This window comes from Saccoglossus kowalevskii, chromosome 20, assembly GCF_978046115.1.
Source record: "Saccoglossus kowalevskii chromosome 20, keSacKowa6.1, whole genome shotgun sequence".
NCBI classification, from domain to species: domain Eukaryota; kingdom Metazoa; phylum Hemichordata; class Enteropneusta; family Harrimaniidae; genus Saccoglossus; species Saccoglossus kowalevskii.
Genome location: NC_140660.1, coordinates 11,192,067 through 11,205,673, shown reverse-complemented (window position 1 = coordinate 11,205,673; position 13,607 = coordinate 11,192,067). Strand labels below are relative to the sequence as shown.

The 13,607-nt window shown below is 33.5% G+C and overlaps 1 protein-coding gene across 3 annotated transcripts in view; it reads right to left on the bottom strand.

Annotated features, from left to right (window-relative positions):
• LOC100377147 (LIM and SH3 domain protein 1-like) overlaps positions 1-13,607 on the bottom strand; it is a 37,372-nt gene that overhangs the window by 19,632 nt on the left and 4,133 nt on the right. For all 3 annotated transcript variants that reach the window (XM_085494513.1, XM_085494515.1, XM_085494514.1), the window contains exon 3: positions 1,559-1,643. In XM_085494513.1, coding sequence (XP_085350639.1) covers positions 1,559-1,643 — 85 coding nt within the window. The remainder of the gene's footprint in view (positions 1-1,558; positions 1,644-13,607) is intronic.

Here is a 13,607-nt window from a genome sequence, read left to right as displayed (position 1 = left end):
TAATTTTTACTATTGCTGACCCGGGGTATTGGGTCTGTGAATATTTCAATATTACCGACTTGATAATGCGTTGCATTCGTAATAATTACGCAAACATAAACATGGGCGCATTTAAATCATTAAAAATGATAGTAGTCTGGTATCCACGGAAAGTCGAGAAAATATTTTAAATACTTGTGATTCATCGATGTTCCAATGGTGATTTTTTTTTATTTGAAATGAATTGAACATGTAATATTTTCCATACCATGCGTCAAATTAAATTTTACTATAATATACTGTGGAATACTTTATTTTCGCTGGAATTTATTTTCGCTGAAAAGGCTTTTTGGGCGTTTTGCTTGGAATTTATTTTCACTGATTTTTGATGAGATTAATGTAAAATATAGGAAAAAATGTATATTCGCTGGATTTTATTTTCATGGAATCATCCCTTCAGCGAAAATAGCGAAAATAAATTCCAAGCGAAAATAAAGTATTCTACAGTAATAAACTCTGAACAGCGCACTTTGATCGCAATATTCACGTACATTTCGACTGAACTATAATAACCACGTGCGGCATTGGGCAATGACCTCCAGAGTTCACGCACTGATATTTAAATTCAGGCCATCCAGCTTGACGCAAATCAATATAGTTACTTGTCATGTGTTCAAAAAATCTTTCAACTCTTACAAATACCATGAACGCAAAGAGTTAACTGATAACATTACTGATAACAACCAAGAGGCTCGAACCAGGAAGGCTTGGATATTTTAAACTTCGTAAATAACATTCTTTTCAAGCGTAGACTTTAATCGAGTGAAATGTATTTTAACGAGTCATAATACGCAACAACAATTCGTATACAGCATTGGTTTTATTGAAGTTTTTAAGGCTTTTCGACTTCACAGTGAATTATTTTAGCGTCATATTTGAAATAGCGCGCTCGATACAAGATGTCGGACGGGAAAATTGGGGTCTGTAAAAATGTTTGTTGGTTCAGTCAGGCAATGTGTGGACCAAAACATCGCCCACTATTTGAAACATCGCCCATAGGCGGGGGGTTTAGGATGGGCGGGGTATCAGCCGAATCCGGTAATATTCATGTTCATGGGCCATGTTAAAGCCATATTGCAACTAATTTACATAAAACCAATCACAAAGCTTAGTTTGCAACTATTATTTAATATTCGTGTTCATGGGCCATGTTAAAGGCATATTTTAAATCTAATTTACTAATTTACATAAAATTATTTACATAAAACCAATCACAAAGCTTAGTTTGCAGGGATGATACAGGGCTTCACATACATTGCTGATTATTGCAACTATTATTTAATATTCATGCTCATGGGCCATGTCAAAGCCATATTGGAACTAATTTACATAAAGCCAATCACAAAGCTTAGTTTGCAACTATTATTTAATATTCATGTTCATGGGCCATGTCAAAGCCATATTGAACTAATTTACATAAAGCCAATCACAAAGCTTAGTTTGCAACTATTATTTAATATTCATGTTCATGGGCCATTTTAAAGCTTAGTTTGCAGGGATGATACAGGGCTTCACTTACATTGCTGATGATATCCGACTGCTTCTTTAATCTTAAATTTTCCGGCGTATCAACCACGGCCGTTGGCTTACTTGTTGGATAATGTCTGAAAAGAAAAAAAAAAAAGATATTTAAAGGCACATAAAAACTAAAATTGTTTAAAATGCGATAATCACTAGTTTGTACAAAAACACAATATCTGAACTTAGTGCACTCAGTGATTAACAAAATATGATGGAAAAAAAACAAAAAAAACACAGAACATATTTGCAACTTGAATTACAGCTAGATAAATTTGAACTGATGAAATACAGTGCTCCACTATGGTGAATCTCGGGGACTATTTTTAAACAAGGAAACAGGGGTGCAGCGCCCTCATGCCCTGGCCATGTACAGAGCAGATCCTCTGGCAACCATAAAATTCTGAATGACCAGGGATCACATGTGGCCAGTCTTCAGCTGTGACCTGTCTGATAGTAATTTTGGCTCCAAGGAAGCCATAGAATGCTTCATTTTAACTTTGAATTATCAAAAACTCCACACCCTGGTAGGGAGAACCCTATCTCCCCCACTTGGTGGCGCTGCTGAATTGCAGTGCTCCCTTTTGCAGTTTTTTCTAGAAAAACCTTGAATCTGTTACATTACAAAGCCACAACAAGTTTTATTGTTATTTCACATGTTCATGTAGATTTTACTTTTCAGCGAAAATAGCATAATTAAAACCCGGCGAATAATTAATGCATTTACAGTAATTTTAATTATATTTTTATGCAAATTAGCAATATAGGTATGAATGATTATGCTAGCAATGTTTTAAAATTGATAATTAAGTTCAAAAAGTCCATCAGGAATTGCATCAACCCATACTCCACTTCAAAGACCCTCTACTTTAGTACATTTGCACACAGATTATATTGCCAGTTCCGTTTCATTTTTTTTATAGGGACTCGCTACACAAAAATGCTAACATAATCTTTGCTCCTAGGAATTGATTTGCGAAAGTGACAGACGAACACAGTGATCATTCTTTTAAATGCCTGCTGCCCTGATTCCTGTAATTAGAGGTTTATTATATAAACTAGCATACTGTAAAAGGATTAATTATTCACTGGGTTTTTAATTTAGCTTATTTCACTGACTGGAAAATGTGCTAAATTAAAACCCAGTGAATATGTAAAATTTAGCATAGAACACATTATCTAAATGACGAAACTGTGAATTTAAAACCCACTGAATATGCCTGAAATGGTAAATCAGTGAAATTTAAACTCAGTGAAAATTAGTCATTTTACTGTATACACACAAGTTAGCAATCACACCATTTTAGTTTGCGCTTTCAGTTGCTTTCTACAGCCACATACTTTATTTTAGCTGGAATTAATTTTCACTGAAATGAAATTTTGGGTTTTTTGTGTGGAATTTATTTTCATTGATTTTTGGAAAAAAGGTATATTCGCTGAATTTTATTTTCACCGAGTCATTCCTCCAGCAAAAGTAGCGAAATATAATTCCAAGCGAGAATATTTAGTATTTCATAGTGACGGTACATGTACAAACTTGATATTTTTTTTTTTTTTTTTTTTCACTACCATGACCAACTTTTATTTTGCAGTTTTTATTTTAGCTCAGGACTCCTACAAATACGAGTCCTGTTAGAAGGTACACTTTAGAAATAATTTTTTTCCCCCTAAGAATGAATACTGTAGAATACTTTATTTTTGCTTGGAATTTATTTTCGCTATTTTCGCTGAAGGGATGATAACGTGAAAATAAAATCCAGCGAATATACTTTTTTTCTTATATTTCACATTAAGCTCATCAAAAATCAGTGAAAATAAATTCTATACAAAATGCCTAAAAAGCCTTTTCAGCGAAAATTAATTCCAGCGAAAATAAAGTATTCCACAGTATTAGAAACAACCCAAAAATAAATTTGTGATTTGGGTTGAATACTGCCTTATCGATCTGTTCATTGAACCTTGAATGTAATCCTACAAGCACAGATGTCATTAACCAATAAAATGTAAAACAAAGGGGAATGGTTTTTCCCGACTAAAATCTATTTTAAAAATCGCCAAAAATGAAGGGAAATAGCTTTATAACATACTCACAGGAAGTCCTTAAAATAGTTTCAGATTTTTAATATTATGCTCAATTCTTAAATATATTTCTACACAACTAATAGCTAAACAAAAGGAAAATAACTTTATTATTGTGTTTCACCAGTTAAATTATATTCATATTTTTAAAACTCAATATATTTCTGTGGAACTCTGCAAAACGTTTTCTTTCATACCGTTGTTCTAATATCTGTATGCACACATACAGCCATTAACTGCATCTTTTTCTGATATTCTTCGATAATTCTGGAAATGAACCCTAATTTTGGAGCCAACAGGCAAAATTTTAGTCAATTTCCGTTTTTTAATCAAAAAGATTGGCTATATTTGTCTCAATCTTCTGAAGAAAAAGCGCAGACTATAAACACGATTACTGTAAAATACATGTGTACTTTATTTTCGCTTGGAATTAATTTTCACTATTTTCGCTAAAGGAATAATTCAGTGAAAATTAAAATCCATCAAATATACCTTTTTTCCTATATTTTACATTCAACTAGTCAAAATGAAAATAATTTCCGTACAAAACACCCAAAAAGTCTTTTCAGTGAAAATTAAATCCAGTGAAAATAAATTATTTGACAGTATTTTGTGAATTTGTGATAACATAAAGGGGACTGGTGGTGAAAAGGTTAAACATCTACACAGTACAGGCTTTAAGAAACCGTCTTCAGCTCCCTGTCTGGAGGAACAGTTAATCCACTTATTCAGACTATGCGACCCAATAAGACGATGACTTTAAAACTATGCTAGGAATTTGAATAAAACCATTCATGACCGGACAACGAGCGTTGAGTTGATTTGTATCGTGTTTATAAACTGCATACTTCATGGGATTAAGGATAAAGATAAACACATATTTGACAAACCATCTAATCCTGTCTGGATAAACTGACTAAAATAATTGCTATGTTCACACGGCAGCATTGTACCGGAGCCGAACTACTTCTCCCACGGATTAACAGGAGATTATCCCCAATGCGTTCATACGGTCGGGAGCCAAACGAGAGCCGAGATCTGCCATAGTTCGGTTCAGTTCGATTAGAGCAATGCACTAAAATAATTAGTATAAAAAAAATGAATGAAAACGATATTGGTGTCGAGCTTGTGTTGTTTCTTACATGGCACGATTCTGTTTATCTGGGAGGAAAGAAGAAACACATTGAGGTAGAAAAGACAATGAACTGGTATTATGATTTAGGTAATAGTATCTCGAATAAACAGGAAACACGGCAGCTAAAATGTGTTACAGCCTATAGTTATTGTTCAACTGTTACGATGTTGTCTCCACCATAATTGAAATGAGAGGTTACTTCAAGTTGAAGAAAACGATTGAGGGCGTGATTTAGGCTCCAATAGTTGGGCCCTGCGTATACACAGTCGGGCCATATCGGGGCTTAACCCTATCGAAGTTCAACCCAAGGGTTTATTAGAGCCGAACTTGGCTTGAGTCGAACACACGATCATTTTTGCTGGCTCAAGCCGTAGGGCTCAGATAAAATGCTGTTGTGTGAACGTAGCAAATGTTTTTAAATTAATTCTAATTCTGACTACACATAATGCAATGTTTGTTTTTATATAAAATTTGTTGTGCCCGACAACAGGCTCCTGACAAGCTCACGGTCGTATTTGCCGAAAAGTTTTGATATACAAATTACAAGTGTGATAGTTCATACAGTGCATTTTACCACAGAAACCATATTCCATTTTTAGGACTACATGACAGGGCTGTGTGACCATCTTCCTATCATAATGGTATTATGGTAATTTAATGCATACATGCAGTGCATTTTACCACAGAAACCATATTTCCATGTTTAGGACTACATGACAGGGCTGTGTGACCATCTTCCTATCATAATGGTATTATGGTAATTTAATGCATACATGCAGTGCATTTTACCACAGAAACCATATTCCATGTTTAGGACTACATGACAGGGCTGTGTGACCATCTTCCTATCATAATGGTATTATGGTAATTTAATGCATACATGCAGTGCATTTTACCACAGAAACCATATCCCATGTTTAGGACTACATGACAGGGCTGTGTGACCATCTTCCTATCATAATGGTATTATGGTAATTTAATGCATACATGCAGTGCATTTTACCACAGAAACCATATCCCATGTTTAGGACTACATGACAGGGCTGTGTGACCATCTTCCTATCATAATGGTATTATGGTAATTTAATGCATACATGCAGTGCATTTTACCACAGAAACCATATTCCTATCATAATGGCATTATGGTAATTTAATGCATACATACAGTGCATTTTACCATTATGGTAATTCAATGCATATATACAACTTAAAACATCTTAAGCCAGTACTATCAATCAAGAGTGCGAAGCACAAACTATTACATAATACCCGGGATCAGTATTAACAGTTAGTGTTCATGTTTTACTCAAAATACCGAGGGAATTGTTACAACTATGATATCACACCACTGCTCAATGTTAATCCAATTGTAAATTACAGTGACAGTAACACAGTTTATGTAGAGTACATGTACATGCTGATTCCCTGAGTGTTTCCCATCCATAACCACTACAGACGATCCACAGCATCTTAACGTGTTTACCACCGGTTCCCTTTTTTCTCCCCCGCGAGTATACTGTAAAACATGTTGAAAAAACGACATGCAATTTTAGCGAATTGTGGTAAAATGACGAATTAGCGAAATGTTGATTTAGCGAATCTCTCGTCATTGTTGATTTCTTTGGCAGCCATTTTGAATTCATAATAAAGTCATTAGCGACGTCTTGTATTAGCTAAATTTGCGAAAAAGACATGCTCGCGAAAAAGACATGCTCGCGAAAAAGACACGTTTTACAGTATTTTCTCATCAACACTGAGTACCCTGGTGTCATCATTTTTCATCGCAAGATTTTGGTGCAAAATCTCACCTGTTTATATATATATATATTTTTTATATTTACTGTCTAGAAAAAATATTAAAAAATTATGCAGGTTTATAACTTGTGAATGGTGACAGAAGTTGAATTTGGCACCCAAGTGTTAATAGGGTGCTGACCCTGGGGGAAGAGGGGGTGCTGACCCTGGGGGGAGAGGGGGTGCTGACCCCGGGGGTAAGAGGAGTACAATGCCATCTTGTAATTTTGCTCGCCTGCTTGTAATAGAAAAATGTTTTAACCTTGTTTTCTAATTGCAACTTAAGCAGAACAAGTCATTGTTACAAGTAAATGTTATTCATGTCAAAAATAAAGTAATATGGACCAAAAAAGCATAGTTAATAATTTAGAGTGAATAATTGGCTGGTCTAGTGTCAACAAAAATTAGATGTATTAAATGACTCTTCCAAAATCATAATAAATGGTCAGAAATTAAACAGGATATGCTGTTCATGTATTTTTTTTGTAATCAAACTGAATTTCATTTCTATGTCTCGGCTCATGTACAGAGATACAGGACTAATTAATAAGGTTACTGTAGAATATTTTATTTTCGCTGGGAATTTATTTTCACTGAAGGGATGATTCCGTGAAAATAAAATCCAGCGAATATACTTTCTTTCTTATATTTCACATCAACTCATCAAAAATCAGTGAAAATAAATTCCATACAGAACGCCCAAAAAGCATTTTCAGTGAAAATTAATTCCAGCAAAAATAAAGTATTCCACAGTATTACGAGAATACCTCAAAGTATGCCCGAAGACAGTACAGTATTAACCAACGTGCAGTGGAGGTCGATGCGCAGCGTACTGTCTGAGTTATTATACATTTTTTTCTTTCAAGGATTCACCATGCGAATGTTGAAATTCAAAATGGTTAAAACAGAATCAGCGAACTTCTTTGTGTGGAGTTTGGTCAAACTCTGGTGGCAGCCATGTTTGTTTTTTATTATTAGAGGATGCTTACGCGCGTAATAATTCCATATTTAGAATTTACATTTTCTAATATGGTAGGATGAAAATACCCTGTAAAATACCGCAAAATTACAGCTCGCTGTAACTTATGGTGTTACGGAGACAGAATTGGTGATAAAATTAGTTCATGTGTTCTATATGAAGAGTATCATCAAACGACCTTTCTCCTTATTGCCCTTTTGGGAAGAGTAATGCACGACATACTTACATAAATAGGACAAAGGTTGCATTTTAACGATTCAGTATACTGTAAAATACTTTATTTTCGCTTGGAGTTAATTTTCGCTATTTTCGCTGAAGTATTGATTTAGTGAAAATAAAATCCAGTGAATATACTTTTTTTCCTATATTTTACATTCAACTCGTCAAAAATCAGTGAAAATAAATTCCATACAAAACACCCAAAAAGTCTTTTCAGTGAAACTTAATTCCAGCTAAAATAAAGTATTTTACAGTAATAGATATATTAATAAATTTGCTACATCAGTCGTGCATGTACACCATTAACAGGTGTGTCTGCAGTGACAATAAATTTTAATGATTCACAATACAATTAATTTAATCTATTAAATATGTATGAACCTCATCAGAAGTACTTCTACGGTTAAAATAAGTCATATTTTAATGATCCAGCTTATATGAAGTAGGATTTTTAGTTTGTCAGCAGCTCTAATCAAGAAAATACAGTTAAACATTATTTAAAATAAAATTTGTCATTTTTGGTTCTCATGCTTATTTCTTGGGTACATTAGCAATTTGCGAAAAACTTTTTTTTTTTAATATATTCATATTTCAACATTTACCTGTCTCAGTTAAAATCACAAAAAGATTTCCTGTAAAATCAACATTTGCTACCATTCATGATTATATGCTTGACCTTTGATCTTGATTTAAGCTAGAATTAATTTTCCCTGAAAAGACTTTTTTTGGTGTTTTGTATGGATTTTATTTTCACGGATTTTTGAAAAGTTGAATGTAAAATAAGGTATATTCACTGAATTTTATTTTCACTGAATCATTCCTTCGGTGAAAATAGCAAAAATTAATTCCAAGCGAAAATACAGTATTTTACAGTTCTCAGATAAACTATTTAGCTCATGTCCTGCCTAGATGTTTAAACATTATCTTCAATGCTCCCAGGGAAAAAAAAAGTGATTGCTTGAAACTTCTAGCTATTTTGAATAGTTACCTAGGACAACAATCACCAAATATTATCTATTAGACATCTGCTGATATGTCCATCTGGTACAGGTGGACAGGTCATAATTTCATAGGCCCTCTTACCGAATTGCCTCAAATATATTTTTCTCCATGAAAACTTCCCAGCAACACCAGATGACAATGTGTCTGGACACAGAATACACTAAAATTACTCTAAAAATATTTCAATGGCGATAAATACACCATCAAAACGACACAGAAACCTTCCGATATAATGTTTCCAGGTTGATCCAACCTTCCACACTCATTTCCCTGCTTGGTCGAGTTGCTCTCTTGCCGGTGTGTGCTCCCTCTAGTTTATTTTTTCCAGAAAAAACCCTGATAGGGGCAGACAATTTCTAAACTTGCCTGTTGTGGATAAAATCTACCTGTCTGTATGTAACAAGTGGACAGCCATTAATTTCATATGGACGGACAATTTCTACATTTTCCTGTCTTTCTAAAATCTGCCATTTTGGAGCAGGTAGGCCTGTATAATTACTCCATTTTTTTTCCCCAGGAATCCAATTTTATTTTTGACTTAGAACCACAAATTCTTCCAACATGCTAGACTACTTGACAGGTGTCATAACGTACAAAGAACGAGTCGGGATCACGAAATGTGCGTCTGAACGTTTCCCATGTGAACATCAGTTACTTCAATTCAACTTGTCAATATTGACAAATACCTATAATCTGTCTGGAGGATCCCAGGTCAAAGTTCAACCATTGTCTCGTCAGAACAATGCTTTAGGAGTGGATTACATGAAATAACAACCCTCTTTAAATTTTGAGCATACTGTACTGTAAAAGCATTAATTACTCACTGGGTTTTAATTTTGCTTATTTCGCCGACTGGCAAATGCGCTAAATTAAAACCCAGTGAATATGTAGAATTTAGCATAGAACACATTATCTAAATGATAAAACCGTGAATTTAAAACACACTGAATATGCCTGAAATGGTAAATCAGCGAAATTTAATCCCAGTGAAAATTAGTCATTTTACAGTACTTAACGCAGACTGCTCACTGATTTCACAATAAGAGGCCAGAAATAGGGGGAAAAAAAACCCATTGGCTTTTAGTTTGCATCTTGCAAGTTTTGTATTTGAATACAGAATCGACTTTTCCAAATTTTATGAAATATTTTAATCAAATATAATTTTTGTTCAAAGAAAAAATAGTTCCTATAATATTCCTTTAGGCCAGACTTTTTATTATCCCTTGTTTCGCCAACCCGTCAAATGATCAGAAGCCGAAAATGAAATAAAAATTAAATTTTATTTCAGTGTAATTTCTCGTGTACGCAGAATTGCAAGTGCAAAAAAATACTAAAAAAAATTATTTTTATCTTCATTTTTGTTTTCCGCTCGCCGCATAACAAATCCAAGTTGCATTTTTATCATGATCAAAGTACCGAAGTCTCGCGTAGACTAGAAACAAGATTACCGGGAATAACATTTTATTTCATTTCTTCTCTCCGATCAATGATCTCACTTACAAATCTTTGAGAATCACACAAATCTAATGGAAAAAAAGAATTAATTTTATTTTTTTTCTGCTCTCCAAAAAAATTGCCTTATAAAAACTCGAGAAACAAGGAATAAAAAAAGTCTGGCCTTAATAAGTTCAAGCTGAGGAATTCTTTTTTTTAAATTTGGCCTTGAAAATTGGCGATCTTTAAACCCTGAAGTTCAAATACTGATTTGTTTTCCCCGGCAATGTTCTCATATTTTACAAATTACAAGGATAAACATATCTATGGCAACAACCTGGAATATCCTGGTGTGAGATGACTGTGCATACTTATTACCCAATTAGGAAGAGTTATTGAAGTCAGCTGACTTGTACATAATCCCCTCATTGGGTAACATTCTAAAATGGCAGGAATGCACAAGAAATGAAATTTATAGAATAGTGAAGGAAATATTTTTTGGGATGGTGATCGTTAAAAGCCATTGGATACTTTCTAATTATAGTATCAAGTCTGTATCCCGTTTAGCGTTTTTAATTGATATACAACACATGTTTTTTTTAATTATTTCCCAAAGGAACAACAAGCTTTTAAAGTTCCTGTTAAAAAAACTGCATGTCAACCAACAGATGCTTTTATTGCATAAGAGATTAGGAGAAACAAATGTGTTTATGATAACCCTGTTCTCCCGAAAATTCACTCTCTACTTGTACTTTTGTAAAACATTTTGGGGAAAACATTAAAAAAAAAGGCCCGAGATGAGACGTGAATGAATCTTATTTTAACCTTTTCAGCATTTATAGTCCTATTTATAGTCTGCACTTTCCTTCAGAAGATTGTGACAAAAATAGCCAAATTTTTTGAGTAAAAACTGAAAATTGAATCAAATTTTGTCTGTTGGCTCCAAAATTAGGGTTCATTTCCAGAAATATTTTTAAAACTTTTCTGGGGTCATCGACTTTCACAAAAATTTGTTTTACGACTTACGTAAAATCATCGAATTTCAAAAAATTCCAAGCAGCAACAGATTATTTTGATATGACTTTTTCAATTTTTTTTAGTTATTTAAAACTTTCTTTTAGGCCTACATAACACATTATTATCAACATTTAGCCAAAAAACAAAAACAGATCAGTTTCAGATTAGTTCTAAAGACCACACTCGTGTTATTTTTTGATTTAAATATTTTGTTCACGCATGTGCAGATCAACTTTCTTGATGTTTTATATAAAACAAAAAAGGCAGAAAAAAAAAACCGAACCTTTGCAATATTTTTTTTGCAAAAAAACTTTGGACTTTTTGGTCTTATCAATGTACTACGGTATGCCACATAATATCAGAACTCCCTGTTGACAAGTCACTTCTTCATGTCACCAGATGTCTATTCCATGGGGGTGGAGTAGTCATATGGAACAGCCAAATAGCAGTTAAACAAAGTATTACAATACATTCATTTATAGAAGGAAGGGTGTTGCCTGCGATGTTAAATGTAGGACCACTGGCATGTCTGAACTTTTACGTTTAATATTAAGTTACATTCAAAAACCAATGACTCAGGCATTCAGAGAATTTTGAACTTGAACTTTTTGTTTTCAAGAATGTTGTTTTGATAGCTGTCTTTTTCGGCTTGGGTGCAAAACGCTCTAATCCAATATAGGGCCAGGTAAACAAGGTGCGAGTTGAAAGTACGACCAAAATGTGTTTGAAGTGTTCTTTTGTAAACAGATCTTGTCACCTCATATTGTAGAATAAAGTACTGTAAAGGGGTTAATTTTTCCTTGGGTTTTAATTTTGCTTATTTCGCTGACTGGAAAATGCGCTAAATTAAAACCCAGTGAATATGTAAAATTTAGCATAGAACACGTTATTTAAATGATAAAAACCGTGAATTTAAAACCAACTGAATATGCCTGAAATGGTAAATCAGCGAAATTTAAACTCAGTGAAAATTAGTCATTTTACAGTAAATGTATAAACATTGCACAGAAACCGAATAAGGAGAGTCAGCTTACTAATCAAAATTGTTGCTATAAAAAAAAAAATGTTCTCCCGAGAAAAAAAAAATTGGAATGGAAATACCCCCATAGGAGTCGAAATTGAAAAAAATAATTGGGGTCAGAATTATAAACACTATGGTTGTCCAATATCACTGTCAGGACTTCACGCTAAGTTATAACCTCATTTGTTGGAAATGTATGTTGCCTATACACTGTAAAATACTTTATATTCGCTTGGAATTAATTTTCGCTATTTTCGCTGAAAGGGATGATTATGTGAAAATAAAATCCAGTGAATATACGTTTTTTTCCTATTTTTTTACAATAAACTCGTCAATAATCAGTGAAAATAAATTCCATACTTAAACACCCATAAAGTCTTTTCAGCGACAATTAATTCCAACTAAAAAAAAAATTATTATACAGTACGTAATTATCAAAATTATCTGCGTCGGTGTTAGTTTGTAGACAACAGCTTAAAGCGCGGTGGTCGGCGCGCAGCGCGTGTTCGAATTTCATGTAAATGAACAATGTATTTTACACGCGTTGTATACGTCGCTATGAGTCCCATATCGAACAGGACGGGCTACGACGACTGCCGCCCTTTAAAATTACTAATACCCAGGATGGTCTCAATAAATGCGCTCCATTATAGCGCATTCACAAACTTGAATGATCGAGGTACATGCATGTCCTTAGCTTTCACTAACCCCTCGACAGTCACCGATAGCATAATTATTTCAGATTACTGTAAAATACTTTATTTTAGCTGGAATTAATTTTCGCTGGAAAGGTTTTTGGGATGTTTTGTATGGAATTTAATTTCACTGATTTTTGATGAATTGAATGTGAAATATAATGTAAAATACTTTATTTTCACTAGGTATTTACTTTCGCTGAAGGAATGATTCAGTGAAAATAAAATCCAGGGAATATACTTTCGTTTCTATATTTTACATTCAACTTCGAAAATCAGTGAAAATTAATTCCAGCTAAAATTAAGTATTTTACAGTACGTAAAAAGGTATATTTGCTAGAGTTTATTTTCATTTTATCATCCCTTCAGCTAAAATAGCGAAAATAAATCTCAAGCTGAAATAAAGTATTTTACAGTACTGTAAATCTATTAATTATTCACTGGTTTTTAATTAAACTATTTATGCTGATAAGTAAAATTCACTAAATTACATCCTTGTCAACAAACAATAGAACCCATTGTTTTCCGGGTCAAGTTCAGGAACTTAAAACCAAGTGAAATTGCTCAAGACATTAAAATAAAAAAATTAAATGCCAGCGAACATAAATGATCTTACAGTATCACAAGTTGTCAGTTTTGCCACAAATGGCTAAAAAGAAGTTTCAAGCCAAATAT